Here is a 19520-nt window from a genome sequence, read left to right as displayed (position 1 = left end):
TCACACACCCACAGAGAGAGAGAGAGAGAGGCAGAGACACAGGCAGAGGGAGAAGCAGGCTCCATGCACTGGGAGCCCGACGTGGGATTTGATCCTGGGTCTCCAGGATTGCGCCCTGGGCCAAAAGCAGGCGCTAAACCGCTGCGCCACCCAGGAATCCCCATATCACAGGATTATAAAGATAATTTCATAGCATGCTAAATTCCTGTTCAAGTAACAATAATATATTCTCATATTTTTGTTCCATTCAAAGATACCGTGAAAATATGTTATATATGTATAACATTTTGAGGACTGCTGGAGGGATACTCCTGCCTTTATTTTTCTCTTTTGTCAGACTATAATATCTAACATGGTTTGAAAATTATGTTAGTTTAGTTATTAAAGATATTCAATAAAACAACTAAAATCACCCATTTTAACTAATGAATATGTGAGTGTCCAGTACATGCTTAGCCCTGGCTATTCTGGGAAAGAAAGAAAGCTGTGTGGGGGCACCTAGGTGGCTTAGGGATTGAGCATCTGCCTTTGGCTCAGGTCATGATTCTGGGGTCCTGGGATCAAGTCTCCCCATCAGGTTCCCCCAAGGAGCCTGCTTCTTCCTCTGCTTATGTCTCTGCCTCTCACTCTGTGTCTCTCATCAATAAGTGAATAAAATATTAAAAAAAGAAGAAAGAAAGATAGCTGTGTGGAACATTACAGCTGATACTACAGAAATGTATAGGATCCTAAGAGACTACTTTGAACAATCATATGCCCGTCAGTTAGATAACCTGGAATAAAATGGATACATTCTTAGGAACACATGACCTACAAGACAATTAGGAAGAAATAGAGACAAAAGGAAGTATGATACAGAGAACTAATTCCCAAATACTGTTGCACAATATAACCATCTGGGGAGTTTTGAAAACATCCCATTGTCCAGGCCGCACCCCAGACCAAGTAAAATCCAAATCATGGGGAATGGTATAGGTAGCAGTGTTTTAAAAACTCTCCCAGGTGATTTTGATGTGCAGCCAAGTTTCAGGACAAGTTTGGAGTTCACACTTGAGTTTATGTCAGTAATACCAAAGCAGTTTGCTAAAGTTCAAATTTCTGGGTTGCAACCTCAGAGCTCTAGTTCTATAGACCTGGGATGAGGGAGAAATGCATTTCTCATAAGTACTCAGATACTGCAGCCACTAAGAACCAGGGGACCACACTTCAAGAACTATTGGCATAGTTAAATTATTAAACTAGATTTTAACTTAAGGAATTTGTAGTATAGTGAATGGATAGGACAGAGAAAGTTAAAAATATAATCAGAATATGTTAAGTGTTAAATAAATACTATGGCTATTCTAGCAAAGCCAGGAATATTGAGAGGAAGACAAATTACAAATTTACAAATTACAAAAAACAAATTACAATAGGTTTGGATGTTTATCTCCTGGTTCTTCAAGAACAAATGGAATTTAAATAGGCAGGGAAAATTCCAGAAGGTCATTGAACCTGGGTGGTCATTGAGTAGGACTCCTTAAGCAAAAGTTAGGTAAGGATGAATAAAATCTGTTTAGGAGACAGGTCCCACAGGGGGTGGTGCTAAAGGATCTACATAGAAATCTGAATAAAAACAAAAACAAAAATAAAAAATAAACAGAACAAAACAGTTTATCCACCAGTTAGTAGGCAAGTTCTCAAAGACCTGAAGAGTGTCCCTTAGAGGGCTGTTTATTACAGTGATCTCTCATGGCAGGTTTCCAGCTAGACTCCAGTGAACTCAATATTACATAAATCAAAACCAGAGTCCTATCCTTTGGAAGCCCATTCATCACTTTCAGGAATGAGGCATTTTTAATATCAGCAAATTAAACACAAATGGATATTAAAAACTCCAACAGATAATTAATCAATAAAGGTGGAAGCGGAGGACCTTATTAGTTAGATAGGGATTAGCTGGTGTAGCTCAAGTGCTAGCTATAAAATTTGAAAATTAAAAATAATTGCACATGCCAGGAGTGATGGAGAGCAACCCAGAGAGACATAAGAGCTGTGACCTTCCATGAAAAGCTCAAACTGACCAGACTATTGAAGCTACCCTGGCTTCTCTAATTCTCCTTCGAATTCGTTTGATTTGAAAATCTCATTGTACATAGGGTTTTTCACTTAAAATATGAGACAAAAGCTTGAAGTGTTGGAATAAGTAGTAGAAAGTTCTTCTTTGAGTGTTCAGGATGATTCCAGGTAGCGACTCTTTACAGTCAAATAGAGAGTTTTCAGAAAGGGTAGAAATATGTCTCTTACTTTCTGAAAAGGACCAGGGGCTTGGGATTCAATAGCCACCTACTTCCGTAGAAACTGGTTAGAAAATCTGGCCCTGACTCCCCATCCCTCTAGCCCATTTATTCAGGGTTACTTAAATATTTTTACCTTAAACCTCAAAGAGCCATTGTTGCAGGTAGGGAAGTAGATAAGAAATGCTTTTCTAGGAATGGGAAAGGTAAGTAATCCTAGTCCTCAGCCTGAATTAGACTGAATAAGTTCTCGGAGAGACATCATAATTAATAACGGGGAGAACAGTGACAGCAATCACAACAGTAGCTAGCACATACACAGAAGTGCCCGGTATGGTTCTAAGCACTTTATTCTCCTTAATTCTTTGGAAGTACATGCATTAATTCCTTGCAAGACCAGGGTATCATCTTCCCTATTTGACAGTGAAGGAAAGTGAGATACAGACACACTGGGCAATGTGCTTGAGGTTACAGCATTATTAAGTGATGGCCAAGCATTTGAATGTTGGTAACAGGATCTCAGAACTGTCCTCTTCAGCTACTGTACAAAACAAACCCAGTCTTGGATAAGTGAACAGTCCTATGGGTGTTTGGGATGAAAGAAAGAAGGTGAAACAGGAAGAAAGAAGAAGGTGACATCTGAGCCATGCACCTGGGAGAAACCTCCATGCTATTGTCAAAACCTCCATGCTACTGACAAGAAAGGATCAAATAAGGACAGCAGAGGAAGGAGATTCCTGATTTTCTATTTTGGTTATGTCTAATGCACATAAGGCACATTTATGTGGAAAAGATAAGCAGAAAAGTGAACACCAGCAATGCCAGCTTTCAAGCTTTGGTGACATTAATTTTCCCGGTCTCTCTTTACCATTATGCTAGTTTTTGTGAAGGTGGGAGTGGAAGTTGTGTTTCTCAGTACCCAGAACAATGGCTTGAAAGCAAGAACTCAGTATATCTAAGCTGCATATTAAATGCATGAGGAGTTTGATTCAAAAATATCCTTAATAGAGGGAGATTTCTAAGACTACTATGATCTATAAATAAGTTTTTATTTACTGTTTCCACTAGAGTGGGTAAGTGTAAATTTGCATATTTACCTTATACCTATTAATGTTTCTCTTTCCTACTCACCTCAATTATGAGCCATTTTATTAATATAAAGAATTTCAAACATTTATCAAACACCTACTCTAAGTATGACCACTGCTTTATTTGGATTTAATCTTCATACCAAATCTGCAGTATGAGTTCTATTTGAAAAGGTTCTCAACCCAATTGGAATATAAGCATCCAGTAATGGGTCTATGTGTGTCTCTTTACAATGTCAAGAGCTATGTATACTTTCTTTCACTACATCAGATTAAGAGAGGGGCACCAGGCTGGCTTAGTCAGAAGGGCATGTGACTTGATCTCAGGGTCGTGAGTTCAAGCCCCATGTTGGGTGTAGAGATTACTTATGTAAATAAAACTTTAAAAGAGAGAGAGAGAGAGAGAGAGGGAGAGAGAGAATAAGCTTCTGGGTTTTTAGTGCCAAGAACTTTGTATGTAATAAACCTATTGTGCTCTATGGCAAAAAACACCCTTCTAATTGTTTGGGCCAACAACCTTTTCCTATCAATTCTTTCCTTTCCTTTTGACATTGCTTTAAAAAACTACCCAGAATCTTATTTCTTCTCATCTCCATTGCTATTATCTTGAATCTAACAATCCCCTGGCAAGGGTGGTATTATCATCCATGCTTTAGAGATAAATAAATGGAGTCTTCACAAGTTTAGGTAATTTTATTTCATTTATGCAATGGGAACTTGAGAAAACAAAGACATTCTGGTTGGGGAAAGCCAACAATAAGCAATAACATAATAAATAATTGACTTAGAAAATAATGGGTACCATATGAAGAAAAAAGTGGACTCAAGAAAAAGATATTATAAGGAGGTGTTTTACATAGGTGAGAGTTTTCAATAAAACAAGCTAGTCAGGGTAAGCCCATTGAGACAACAACAATAGAACAATCTTGGAAGAAACAGAGCAAACCAAGCAGGTATCTGGGGAAAATTATTCTAGGAAGAGGAAAAAGCTAGAAAAAGACCCGAGGGGGAGAGTGTTCATGTCTGGCATATTTTAGGAACAGCAAGGAAGCTGGTGTTGCTGTGGCAGAAAGCAAGAGAGACAGTAGGAGGATCAGAGAAGTGACATGGGCCACAGGGAGCACTGTGAGTGAAACAGGGCCCATGATGGTGTTTTAAGCACAGGAATTACAAAGTCTGAATTTTAGTTTTAAAAAAATCACCACTCTGAGGGGCACCTGGGTGATTCAGAGAGTTAAGTGTCTGCCATTGGCTCAGGTCATGATCCCAGGGTCCTGGGATAGAGTCCCATGTAGTTGGGCTCCCTGTTCAGTAGGGAGCCTGCTTCTCCCTCTTCCACTGTCTACCATTCCCCCTGCTTGTGCCCCCCCATCAAATAAATAAATAAAATATTAAAACAAAACAAAACATTCTGAGAAAAGGCATCCTTTGTGTGTTGCTGGAGAAATGTGAATGGGTAACAGGCACTATGGAAAGCAGCATGGAGGTTCCTCAAAAACTTAAAAATAGAACTACCAAATGATCCAGAAGTCCCACTTCTGGGTATTTATCTTCAAGAGATTAAATTACTCTCAAAAAAATTGATGAATCTCAATGAAGTCACTTTCAGGTTTATTGCAACATTACTCACAATAGCCAAGATGTAAAAACAACCTAACTGTTCACTGATGGATGAATGGATAAAGAAAATCTGCTGTGTGTGTGTGTGTATGTGTGTGTACATATGCACACACAAAAGAAAAATATTCAGCCCTGAGGAAGAAAGAAATCCTACCATTTGAGACAATATGGATGGACTTTATCAAGGGTATTATGCTAAAGGAAATAAGTCACAGAGAAAAAGACAAATACTATATGATCTCATATATGGAATGTGACAAAATTTTAAAAAGGACCACTGTAGCTGCTGTGTTAAGAAAATTACAAGGGGATATAAAAGCATGAAGAAGAGTCAGGGCAATCCTGCAGATTGTAAATAGTACCTGGGACCAGGGTGGTAACAGATTGTCGATGGTACCTGTGACCAAGGTGGTTAACAGCTGAGTTTTGAGAAAAGGAGACCTCTGGATACATATAATAGACAGAGTCAAAAGGACTATGACTTGGATGTGGTAGTATGAGAGAAGGACAGGAGCAATCACAGCCTAAGATTTGGGGCTGAGCAACTGAAAAGATGGAGGTGGCATCAATCAATTAGATGAAACAAGTTTGGAAAGATCATTGGTTTAGTTTTGGACATATTTGAAATTGCTATTGGCTATGTAAGTGGAGATGTGAAGTAGAGAGTTGAATACATGAGCAGAGTTCAAGAAGGAAGTATGGAATGGAGATACAATGTTTCAAAACTTCACAGATCTTTCCTCTGAAATTTGGTATCCTTGAAAGTACACAAAAGAAAATTTTTACAAATTCTATGATTGAATCTATTCTAAATTGATTCTATGATTGATCTCAAAGCGAACACTCTTGCTACTACAACCCACCTGGAAACATTTCCGAACTCCAGAGTTCCCATGCCCTTCTCAGTGACTGTCTCCTCCCTCCCTCCCTCAACAGGCAACTAATATCCAAATTTCATGGGTATTCCTTCTTTTGTGATATATATATATATATATGCACATGTATATGTATACCAACATATATACATACGGATAATATGTACATATATATGTGTATCAATATATAGGCACATATAGATAATATACATATATATAAACTTTATATATGTAATGTTAAATCTGTTCTAACACAATTGATTTATTCACTCTTACACAGATGAGCATTTTGAGGATTTGAATTTTAATTTAGGGGATATTAGGAATAATGCTACTATGAACACTTTGGCCATGCCTCTTGGTCCGTACACGTGTGAGTTTCTGTTGGTCATATCTAGCTAGGAATAGAATTGCTAGATAATATAGTCAGCTTACGCATCTCTTCAACTTAATACATGGTGCCAAGTCATTTTCCATGGTGGTTGTATTAATTTATACTCCTATTACATCCTTGTCTCCATTTGGTATTCTTGGTCTCTAATTTTAGACATTTTAGTGACATCTCCTTCTGGTTTTAATCTACATATGACTTAAATCTAATTTCATCTAAAGATACAAAGATATATAAATACAGCCATAGGGCTAGATGAAATAATCTAAGAAATTAAAGATGAGGTAAGGTTCAAGGTATAAGCCCTGGATCCTCCAACATGAAAAGACCAGGAAGAAGAAAAAGAAAAATCAGCAAAGTCACTCACCTTATAAGTAGCAGAACCGAATTTCTTTTTTTTTTTTCAGAACTGAACTTCAATGCAAGACTATTCATCTTCGAAGTCCACACTGTCTCAAACATGCTGGGCTGTCTCAGAATTACACTCAAGGAAAATGTAAATAAGCCCAGAGAGGCAGATAACTTGTGTGCTTGTCACAGCAGAGTATTCTATGTAAAAATGTTTTCCATTTGCTTTTGTGTGATGAATTAAGTAAGTGGGAGACATTTTTGAAGGCAGAAAAATATTAGAGGTGTTTGTGGTGTGGGTCTAAAGAAATTATAAAAGCTGATACTAGATTGCTTAAACTCTTTCATGAAGTAAGTAGGTAAACAACAGGAAAAAAAAGGGCGGACTCTTAATACTAGCACAGAATTTTTTCACTTTTTTCTTTTAACAGCAACAATAATTTTACCTATGAAATGGATCTTGCCTGCTTGATTTTAGAACTTCATAAGACCAGAAAGAAAGTATGATACCTTGATTAAAATCTGGCCCTGTGACTATCTGCTATTCTTCGGGGTTCCTCTTTTCCTTCATTTTCAAGTAGAGGTTGTCAAAATGAAATCATGACCTGGGATGATTATCACCCTCACAGGAAAAGTATATGGAAACTCATGGTTGGTTTGGAATTCAGAATTATGATCACAGTCTAAACTCAGTTTTTCTCAGTGTTAATCAAGAAATAATTTTTCATTGAGATGTTAATAAGCATTTTGAACTAAAAAATGCAGGAGTGAGCAAAGTTCTACAGGCTCTTTACTAAGGTTTTCCAAGAACATTTTTAAAAAGATTTTTATGTATTTATTTGGGAGAGAGAAAGTGAGAGGCAAAGCAGAAGCAGGGGAAGAGGAGAGGCAAAGGGAAAGGGAGAAGCAGACTTCCCACTGGCAAGGAAGCCAGATATAGGCTCCATCCTGTGACCCTGGGATCATAGTGTGAGAGGAAGGCAAACACTTAACTGACTGAGCCACCCAGGTGCCCTGAATATATTTCATAAAATATTCTTCTTGCACCCTACCTTCTTCCTGGTATCCAGTGGAAAATGGTTTGGTGACTAAAACATGAGTTATTTTCAGTGTCTCCTCATCTGTGTTCAGCTGCCAACTGTCCCCTGCATTTGGCTTTCAAGGATGGTGCTCTATTCCTGATTCCACAGTGTCTGCCTAGCGCACCATCACTTCCTACAAAACAGCACATGCATCTTATTCTTGCCTATCTGCCAGACTTTGGTCCACAATCTTACTTTGACCTCTTTGTGTTTTTGAGCATCCTAAACATACAGCGGGCTTATTCACTTTCAAATCCATTGTCACAAAAGAGTATTCATGCTAGCCTGAGCCTAGGTTCCTCCCAAGCCACAGTCTCCCCTCCGCTCACATACCTACCGTACTTCTATTGGTTCCAGTTTCTTTCTCTGTATTCAGGGCTCTTTGCATTGCATAATTTTAGAATATCATTTAGTTTTATTTCACTACATAAGTGTGGTGTCTTACTCCCTGTCCTTTCTCAAAGATGAACGAGGGAAATTGAATGTATAAATATTTTTGAGAATTTACTATCATATGGTTTCATGGGAGAGAAAAGACAATGTAAAATCTATTTCTTATCCTGCAGGAATTTGCATTCAAGATGGGAGATAAAGTATAAAAAGACTGCAAGTTACATAAAAATGCAAGATTTAAATAACATTTTAAGACCACAACCAGACACTAGAAGAACCTGTGTGATTATGAGCAGTTATGAAATGAACAGTCAGAAAGAATTTTAAGTGTAAGGGGACAAATGTTAGGCTGGGGTAGACTGGGAAGATATGAAGGAACAAAAAATACTTGTGCAGAAATCTGAAAGGAGAAATAACATCGGAGAAATTGAGAGAAAGGAAGAGAGCGCTTTTGTTGGAATAACTATGTGAATACTATAAGATAAAAACCTCCAGAATTTGAGGGGTAAAAGTAAAATGATTGGTCTAGAAGACAGATCCTTCTGGTAGTTATGGGTCTTTTTAGATCAGGGCACAGCTCATACTGAAGGAAGGGGAGAGACAGACAGAGACAAGAGATAGAGAGACCAAGAGAGAAATGAGAGATACAGTGCCACAAATCCTATCACACCAGTACCAACAGAAAATAACATTTCTGCAGCATCTAGGCCTTCATAACCTCAGTTCTAGATCTTCCTACTTGTACTTCATTGGATTCTACTAACAAGGTTTTCTTGGTTTTCTACTTCAACCCTTTACTGATCCCTCCTTACTTCTGATATTTGTCTCTGTTCCCTGGTTCCCAAATGTCTACCCTGTTCAGACTGATTCCTCTTATGCCATATAACACAATACTACCTCCTATGTGACAAGCCTTGGAGATGCCTCCTGGATGATCAGTTGATGGACAGTCCCAGATGGTCCATCAGGAATCCTGTGAACTTTGGGCATTAGCATTGCTTGTTGGTAAGCCCCTGAAGATGTTTGAGCAGGAGAAGAAAAAAGTAAAATGGACAACCACCTTGATGGTGAAATGGGGAGCAAAACACAGTGGGATATCCATGTGGGTTAAAAGACAATGGGAGGAGATCAACTAGTTGAAGTATATAATTCAATTTCAAATAACAGATGTACCCCTTGTGCTTCTAAATGTCTGATTTCTTCCACTTAATAAAAATCTGTATATGTAGTTTACTATTAGCCATTCCTGCAACCTTGAAAGAGGGCTCTCTATTGCAATGTAGCAAAGCTGCTACTGTGGAGAATGAAGGAAACATCTTATTATTCGAAATTCATTAAAACGACATATGCATTAGGGAAATTTCAGTCCAAATTCAAGCACAGGCCTGCTTTATTATAAACTGTAGCCCCTTCAAGAAGACCATTTGTACCTAGTGTATAGCAGGCCAGGCAACTGTCCTCAAATCTTCAAAATCCTTTCCCTCTGAGGCAGTGGGGGTGGGGTGTGTGTGCGTGTGTGTGCATGTGTGATGGGCCAATTAGAATGAATACAGGGATTGTGTACTAGGGTAACTAGCAAACCACCATTATTATTGTCAGTGAAATTGCTACTCAAGAGACTAAAGCTGCAACTAATCAATACAAGGACCCAGAGAGCAAGAGTAGGCCTAGAGCGAGTGGATATACAATGACACATTTACAATATTCAACCCAAATTGCATTTTCCTATAACCCATTGAAACATCTGTCCTCACTCACCAACCCCCACCCTCTTGAGGTGAATGGCCTTAGGTGGAGATGTGGGAGAGGGGAAGCAGAGAAAGAGGGAGGGCAGCAAGCAACTGCTTTTATAAAGATAAAATATCTCAGGTACTATAATTCACAGTATTTAATATTTTCTAATATCATCTACACGGCAATCTTCTGAGGTAATTTTAAAGAACGTCATTTTTTTTTAGGATTGGGGAAAACAGAGACTCACAGAGTCTGAATGGCCCCTGTAAGCTCAAACACTATCAAAGACAAAGACAAATTATCGATTTATGTTCCGTGCACTATTTGGCACTTGCTGTGTGCCAGGTTTTTGTTATACATACTCAAGTATGCATCATGGTGGTTGGTATTGTTGTTAACCTTATTTACAGAGGAGAAAACACAAATCTAGGTTTCTCCTAGCGTAAGCCTCTAGTTCACATTGTTGTGTCAGAATTCCTATGCTGAGGCGTCACCCTACAGATCAAGGGCAGGTGGAAAACATGGGGCGGTGAGGTACAGTGCAGGATGGTTCGGGGCCTGGGATCTGGCAAAGGCTAACTCCTACAGGCCACCACAGGTTCTGCATGCCTGCGTGAGTTCCCCAGCCTCTACAAGCCTCGCTTCTCTCATCCCTAATCTAAGGATAATCACCACAGCTCCACTGCAGTGTCTTGTGAGAATTCCACAAAATAAGGTACAGAAGGCATTTAGAACAGAAATAGGCACATTAAAGACTCAAAAATCCACTTTATTTTCATTGGGGCAAGAAAATGCCAGCCAGGGTCCGAGTCTGGACAGAACAAGAATCATGCCTCCTGATGAGTAAACATGGGCTTAAGCACAGGCAACGCTGACATGCTTCTCATTTTAAAGCATGTTAAGAGAAACTGTGGAGTGATAAACTCTCTAAGATTTCCTTTCCATTCACTAAGGAACTACCCAAACACCCAAACAATGCCTTCCTTCCCTGTACAAGCAGGCTTCTGAACAAAGACCTTCCCCTACCACACAACTTATCAAACCAGTTAAAAATCCTTGTCTGGTATCTTATTGTGAGACTACAAGTTTTCCACACAATCTTATTCTAATTCAAGTAAAGATCTCTTCCAGGGATTCTAACCCTTGTGCATCCCCTGATTCCCTTCTCAATACAACATCCTCAGCTTCCTCCAACATCCCCCAGCATACTCCATGCTTCACACACACACACCCTCCAGGGAGGACCTGGCACCTCCTGCTATCTCTTCACTACAGTTGGCAGTGGCAGTGGCAGGATGCTCAAGTACCTGCAAGTGTGGAGACCCAAACAGGTTATATTCCGATGCTGATGTGATGGTGTTGGCAGAGCAGGGTTACGGTGGGCAGAAAGGGCAGGATAGATTACCTGGCACAGTTGTCAGTCGTGACACTTAGCTGGTTCCCGCTGATGGACCAGAGGAGCAGATGGCATTGCTTAGTGATGGTCGTCAGAGAGCTGACATTTATGAGCAAAACCCAAGTGATTGAGTTGAGAACATCACTAGGCTTTGTAAATAACAGCCAAATTCAGTGATAAGAGAGTTTCAGGCATGCTTGGGAGAAATGCAGAGGACTGCCCTCCATCAGTGCATATACATTCATGATGCCATGATTGGTTTGTACAATTCTTTCACACGAATCATTGCAAATATACAGACTCACACACACACACACAAACACACACACATACAACAGTAACCATCAGTAGCCTAACCTCCAATGAAGAGAAGCATATTTTATTCTGCTTTATAAGAGGCAGCATGGTCCCATAGAAAAATCCACCATCCAGGAAATCAAGAGGACTCTGTTTCCAGAAGGAAATAACCTATGGGAGGTTATTCTAACTTCTTGAGCCACAGTGTACCTTGCTTTAAAAATACCATGTGTACATCTTTCCCTTTGCACCTACCCCACTGCACTACAGTTCTCTGTTCGCACGCCCCTTTCACCCCACCAGACAGGGTGGGCATTGTCATTCTTGGTAATAGTTCAGGGCCTTTCATAGGTCTTGGCACACAGACTACACACACGCAAGACACACACAGACATACACCAATATGCACACATGCACACAGATACAAACACACATACACACATACACACCTTCTATTATTATTAAATAAATGGACAGAGAAGATTATTTCCCATTTGTGGCCTGGAGTTTCTTTCAATTGCTCTGTAATATGTACATATAGAGAAAACATTCTCTCTAAAACAGATCGGCACCTAAGAGATTTCACAAATCCACCTAATGTATCCAGCACCCCATTTACTTTCTTTATTAACCTAATCCCAGTTTTTAATAATTTCTTATTGCTAAGTTACTTGATTTTGCCAAGCTACTCAGCTTGACATCACTCTCTATGTAGATGAGGCCCCCCATGGGTCTCAGAATGGACCAGAACGCATAATGTCCTTGGTGCCTACACCTTGTTGGGTCAGAACATCCCACGACTCCCTCAGTTGTACCTAGTCAATGTTCCCCGTTGTTTTATACAAAATTAAAATCAACCATATACTTTGGTGTATATGATTTTATCTGATGTCTGAAATATATCTATGAAGATTTACCTGAAGTCAGAACTCAGGTTCATTGTACCATCTCCTCAAGAAATACAATGAAAACTCTCAGGATGGAAAAATGAAAATAGTGTAAGCACTGAACTGATAGATATGTACGTGCCTCGGGCTCATCATTTCATATCTCTGTGACTCTGGGCATATTACTTTTTTCTGTGGGCCCAGTTTTCTCATGTATAAAATGCAGGCACTAATGTCTACCTCACAAGATCGAGGTGAGGAGTAAATGGGGTTGGGTGAATACAATAGATCATTGGCCACTGGGGTTCCAATGTGAATGTGTACATGTAAGACATCCACCAGCATATGGGTAGTCAGCGATCAATACAAGTTCATTCATCTCCAGGCCTTCTTTCTGATAAAGACATAGAATGATGCAAAGTCTTTTTTATTACCTTAAAAATCTATAGAGGGCATATAGTCTTGGAAATATTGTTCATCAACACCTTTTACCTGAATTACACTTTCAAGTGTTATTTGAGCCAGTGGCTACCAATTTGCTTCTCTACTGAGCTTTACTTGGACCTCTTGGCCAATTCTTGCTGACAGGAGTGCAGTGGGTGATGACGTACAGTATGATTAGGGTGTTGACAATCAAGGATGAGAGCAGAGGGCTGCCCAGTCTTGAAATCTTTTCATTTTTCCCTTGTTTATTTTTTTCTCTTGCCTTTGCAATTCAGAGGGTTCAAATAACACATGGTCATGATGTGGTGATTATTCAGCTTTGTCAGATCCAAAGTTCTGCTAATGAGGTGAAACAGAGCCTTAGGGACATGGAGAATGTACCTGGTTGTTTGCCTTGATTTAATTCATCAGATAAAGGCATGATTTTCTACCTGCTTACACCAATTCATTGTGGTTGAAGGAATCGGTTTTGTGCTGCTTTCTGTTTACTTCAGAAAATACTGTTATTGCTTTCATTTTATAAAATCCCACTTCACAAAACTCAATGTATTTAAGAAACAAATTGCGGAAGAGTGTGAAGCAGAGCAGGATTGCCTATTTTATGAATGAGTTTTCTTTTTACAAAAAAAATCACAGTAGAGGCATGCTAATGAATTCTGAGTTCCCTAATACTTTTTATGCTTTCAGCTTCTTTGCTTTGTTTTGTTTTACTTTTCACAGTTTTCTGAGATAGTTTGAAAGCATGACTCAGGGGAGATTCTTCCAAATGCCCCCAAAGGTACCAAGTTATCAAGATCCCACCATCATTGTGATCGCTCTCACATTGCTTTTCCTCTTTGTATGCTCTGTTCCTGTTAAATTCTCGTCTCTATCCCCTGCTCTCTCTGTACTTTTCTTTCTCGACTTCAAGAGATCCTGTTCATCCCATAGTACACAATTCAAGTATCATCTCTGCTGAGATTCCTTCTTAGCTTTTGCATGCAGATTTAGCCACCACTTACCCTGAGCTTCCACAGACCTTATGTCAGAGGCCTCATATAAACATATCAGTTTGTAGTATACAATATATTCCCCGCCCCCCATGAGATGGTGAGCTCCTGAAGGGCAGGGGTCATGGCTGGAACAGTAGTGAGGAACAACACCCTCTCCTGACCCAGTCACTTGCACACTATTTCAAACATATTTCGCCCTTGACAAAACTTCACCAAGGTAACTCCAAAATGTGTCCTAGGGAATGGAAAAGTCCATGTAGATCTCATCTGATATTCAGATACTCTCTCTACTTTTCTCGTGAAATTTGATAGAAAACAATTTCGAGCTAGAAAACATGAGTTACTTTCCTATTTCTTACATCCTTCTGTATGCTCTAAGACAAAAATCAATACTTGTGTGCCTTGTCAGAACACAGGGAATAGATGACCTGCTCCTCTCAAATTATTTTATCCTCAATTCAGATCATAAAACAGAGTAGGAAAAATATATCTTGGAAAGTAAGATCTTATTATTGTTGTATAAGATCTGCAAAATAATTTGAGTCTGAAGTAGAAGAACCAGACATGCATGCAGGGGAAGAAAGCACACACTAGCTGTGCTCTGTCATGGAGGAAAAGCCTTTATGTTTCAAACTACAGAGACAGAGAAAGATTCATGTTTAAAACAGCTACAAGGATTGTTTAGATTCCATTAAACTCTTAAACCATAGCTGTGAGATTTTATTTTTTTCTCTGTTTTGAGGGAGGGGAAGAAATGGTAAGTAGGAGAACAAAGAGATGGAGGCTAGAATGTGCCTAATTCACACCAAACTCATTGGGTAATTGATCCAATTTTCACTTACAATACCCTGTGTAAAAACTTGGATGTGGAGTAGAAAATTATTTCAAGGGAGTCAGGAGGGTTGTGTTCTAGATGCGACCTCTGTCACAACTGTGGCATGAATTTGCCAAGTCCCTTCAACTTCTAGGGCCTCAGTTCTTCCATCTTTCAAATAGGGTGGGGACTCTTTCTTGTTTATCCTGTTTTCTCAGTACTTATAACACTCTTAGATAACATTAAGTGTAACTTTTAATTATGAAAACATAAATATTATATAAATGTTTGTATTTATAAATAACATAAATAGTATGTTTGTTCACTTGTATTCATTTAAAGATTAAAAAGGTACAGATGCATAAATGAGAATGTTAGTCTAGATGATACAAATCTATTTTAGATATAACACTCAAGAGGTAGAATGTTATATTTATAAGCTATTTCTTTTTTCCTTCTTTCTTTTTCTCTTTTTTCCTTATTTCTTTTTTTCTTTCTTCCTTTCTCTTTAGAGAGAGCAAGCATGTGGGGGGTAGGGAAGGAGCAGAGAGAGAGGGAGAGAGCAAATCCCAAGCAGGCTCCACAATGAACTCCACATGGGGCTTGATCTCAGGAGTCAAAATCAAGAGTCATATGCTTAACCAACTGAGTGACCCAGGCACCCTATTTCCTTCTTCATAGTAATTGGTAGAACTCTTTGCTCTTCCTTCTAGGATGTTAAATATAATGTAGAAGAGTCAGATAAAACATCACATAAATCTACTATTACCTCCATGACCAGGGACAAGTGGTTACTCTGGGCTTTAGCTTTTCCATTTTCAAAATGACAACAGCTATTTATATTGTGAAGACTGGAGATTATCATGACAGCCATGTCCCCATATCTGCCACATGAATATTCACTTCCTTCTTATTTCCTCTCTATGATAACTAGGGCAGGGCCCATGCATCGTATGTGCTCAAAAACTTGTTGATCAGTGACTTGAAATTTCTCAAACACAGTACACTTTTTTATCCATACATTTTAAATCTTGTGAGAATTCCTATTTCAGTGAAGTTGCAAATCCTTCCAAAATTTCCTACTCACCAAAGGATGTCTTAGTAAAATATGGATAGAAAAAAAAATAAATTTCACAGTAAGCATAGACAATCTCCAAGATTCTGTTCATTTAAAAATTATGGTTCCAGTAAATTGAGTTTCTCATTCATGTTCAAGGCAGACACAGAATGACTCAGAATTAGAAACAGATGATAGCTTGATACATCTTCTTCAGTTTCTTCAGAAAAGCAGATTTCTCCTTAAAATTCCTTCAAATAAACCCACCTTAATTGGTTTGTACAATTCTTTCACACAAATCACTGAAATTGTGGGAAGAAAAGTAATTTGGGGCTCAGGTGATCTAGATATTCAGTAATACAAAGTGGCTTTTTTATTAAAAAATCTTTTGGTTCATTTGAAAGCAAACATTTTAACCTTCAAAAGAGGTTAATGTTGAGAATCAGTGCTTGAATATTTATGTACTGTTAACACCAAATGAATCACAGGGGCAAAACCCAAGAGTGAGATGTGATTCCATCACTCTGATCCCAACATTTAGCCATGAGGACAGCATTTTTTGGACCTGGGATTGTCCTATGAATTATATTTTCTCTAAACTATTGACCTTCTTTTATTCTTAACTATCTCAGAGGTGATCTGGCTACTCCTGTGTTAATCACACTGAAAAAGTTCTTGCTCAACTAATGTACACAGTGAACGTGGGAGAAACTCAGCATTTTGTGATGTCAAAAATTTCTGCCAACATTTCATTATGTCAAAAATGCCTGGTTTTGGGGAAGGTGACAATGATTGGTCAGCACACATAGTATACGGGGAAGATCAAAAGGGTGGATGTAATATCACCTCCAGGATAAGTATATTGCTGAAGGATGCTCATATCCCACATCCCTTCTCTCCACAGTCCATTTCCACGGAATATATGACTAAAAACCAGTCACTTCATTCCCATATTCCCCAGGCCTCTGGTGAAATAGAAAAATACTCAGCCAGGAAGCAAAGGTAATCCACAGGCATGCTGGGGGACTTTTGCAGCATCTGTGACCTCACAGACTGCTGGTGGCATTTCTGCTGATTTGTCTCCTGCCTTTTGCTTAGAGCTATTTCTCTCTTATTTTATACTCTCACATTGCTCTTCCTCCTTGCATCTGACTGACTATATTCTTTCAAAAGATAGTTTTATTTTGTGTGGATCGTTTTCTCTTTATCCTTTTTCCGTCTTTCCCTCCCTCCCTAACCCTCACCTATTTTAGTTTTTGCCCTTCAAACCATTACATTAAAAAAGAAGAAAGACAAGCTTTTAGAAAATTCCTCATTCCTACACCATTGCAAAGTTTTTCACTTCACATTTCCTTATTAGAAGAGATGACTTATTTTTCTAACTTAAACAAGCATTTAGGGACTGACCAAATCCAGATTCACCTATTCCTTTTCTTTTTATAGTAATGCCTTGTGGCATGTTGAGGTTTTTTTGCAGGGAGGGGGGTGTTGGGGACATTCAGTTTTATGTCTCTTCCTATTTTTCTAACCTCTTTACCTTTGTTGTTTGCTAGTCTCACTCCCTATTCTCTTTTCTTTACTGATCAACTTTCTTGCCACCTGTGGACTCACTACCAAAGTTATCAGCTTTCTTGAGGTAGGGATATTTCTTATGTCAAGAATGTTGGCCTCAACTTTGAATCTTTTTGTTAAGCACAAAACCAGGTATATATATATATATATATTTTGTCCATGTTAACTCTCGTATTTCTTCTGTCTTCTGGTATCCCCACAAATGTATCTCCCATGGGAATTTTTTTGAATTTACATAAAAAGTTCTATTTACCTTTTTTATTTTCTAGTGCTAATCATAGCCCCAAAATAGTCACCATTTGATCAGCCTCAAACACTACTACTAGACAATATCTATTATTTGAATTTGTTATGTTTGGCCTTTTGAGTCTCTCAAGAAACCCGACCACTGACAACTTCTGGGTTTTTTTGTTTTGTTTTTTTTAATAGTGTAGCAAAACAAATTTACCAGTCTTTACCTCCATTAGCATCCCATATCCCTTTAAGCCTGTATCTCTCTCTCTTCTAAACCTGTTAAACCACAAAATTTGGTTTGATCACCTTGCACAGGTCCCACAAAGAATCGCATTCCTTCAACCCCTGTCACTTTCAAAAACCAACTTTCCTCAGGGCTTTCAAAGACTGACCACACTCTGTCAGAGGGGAGACAAGGAGAAGGGGACAGGAAGTTCCTAATCAAAGAAACAAACACAGCAATCAGCATTGATAATCCTGCCCCTGGGTCTGTGTTTGCATCTGTGTGTTTCATTGACTATGCATAGCACCTCTTTCTTCTTGTGAGTATTTCTGAGACCAGGAGCATATTTTTCTTGATATCGTGGCTATTTTCATAAGTACCATGTTATTATTTTTTTTAAAAAAAGGACATATACATTACGATCAAATATCACCCAGCAGGGAATCAAAGGAAAAAAATAAATAAATCTTTAAGTTCTATACGTTTCTCACTAGCTGGCTTTCCATTCTTCTGACTCGTCCACATCTTTTCAACCGCCCTTACTACTTTTGAACATCCTGCCAGACCCTTGGGCTTCACTGCTGCTGCCTGCGAGCCCCCCGGCGTTAGACCACCACATCCCGGTCCCGTCCTTCACTCCGGACCCTGGCCTCTCCGCAGCTCCCTTCCTTCCCGGCCTTCGGAATGAAAACTTACCGCTCTTCCCCACTCCCCCAGCTCCCAGCATCACCACCTTGTACTCGCGGGACCCGCCTGATGCGCGGCCGGGGGAGCCGCTGGCTTCGTTTTCCAGCTCCATCTTACCGAGAGACGGGAGGAGGAAAACGCAGAAGGAAAAAGTCGCCCGTGTCAGGTGCTCGCCCAGATAGTGAGCAACTCTAAAACTGTGTCAAAAGAAAGGTCTAGGACGAGGTAAGAACCATCAGCGTGGGGCTGGCGGCTGGTCCTCTGCTCCAGCGAGTCTCATAGCAACCACTTCAACTGCTTCCAATAAAAATCTGGCTTTCACACCCCCCCCTTCCTATCCTTCACTCTCCCGTCTCCCACGATTTCTCTCCTTCTCCGTCTCTGTCTGTTTGTTGGTGGTGGTTCCCCCCCCCCCCCCCGCCCTCCGTCTCTCTCTCCATCCCCTTCCTCACGCTCTCCGGCCCCTCCCCGGCCCCCCGCGCGGAGGGTCGCAGTTTTGGGGAAGCTCGCATTTGGCCACTTTCCAGGCTGGGCTGCTCGGATGGAGTCAGGCTGAGACTTAGAAGATGCTACGTCTCACAGGCTGACTTCTGTAGCCACAGCTTCAAAGACAACAGTTTTCTTTTAATCAGAGTCAATTAATTAAGAAAGAGGTCTGTTGCTTATTTCCTTGCTTTTTTATCATCAGCTTCTTGCATGGTTTTCATTCTGGGGAAAGATATGTTACCAATTGAGAAAAAGAAAAAAAAAAAAAAACACCCCACTCCAGTAACTCAGGGCTCTTAAGGACGAGTGTTTAGTGTTGTTGAAATAATAGCTGGCTAGCAGGAATTGTTTCAGCTCACTTGACAGCTGCAGCTCTAACATAAGGAGGTATTTGAATTAGGTCATTGTCATGTTTGGACATGGATCGTCCCTGTTTACACTAGTTTATTAAGGATAATCTAAAACACAAGGAATCTGCCAACCGTGGAAGAGATACTTGATAAATATTTTTGCTGACAATTATGGCAGTATGAAAGATCCTAGGCGATTCTTTCTCAAATGTCCAAACTCCTACCTCTCACTTGGATTCTTTCAAACTCTGCTCTTCTCTACCGTGTCTCTGCT

At 39.5% G+C, this 19520-nt stretch overlaps 1 protein-coding gene across 1 annotated transcript in view; it reads right to left on the bottom strand.

The window, feature by feature from the left end:
• The window catches only part of RIT2 (Ras like without CAAX 2), a 390267-nt gene extending 371714 nt beyond the window's left edge, over window positions 1-18553 (bottom strand). Inside the window, exon 1 of the mRNA XM_055324206.1 lies at window positions 18420-18553. Within this exon, the coding sequence (XP_055180181.1) occupies window positions 18420-18522 (103 nt within the window). The 5' untranslated portion in view covers window positions 18523-18553. The remainder of the gene's footprint in view (window positions 1-18419) is intronic.
• Between the last annotated feature and the right edge of the window lie 967 nt (window positions 18554-19520).

The sequence above is a fragment of the Nyctereutes procyonoides genome, unplaced genomic scaffold, assembly GCF_905146905.1.
Source record: "Nyctereutes procyonoides isolate TBG_1078 unplaced genomic scaffold, NYPRO_anot_genome, whole genome shotgun sequence".
Classification (NCBI taxonomy): domain Eukaryota; kingdom Metazoa; phylum Chordata; class Mammalia; order Carnivora; family Canidae; genus Nyctereutes; species Nyctereutes procyonoides.
This window is presented reverse-complemented; position numbering and strand designations above follow the sequence as displayed.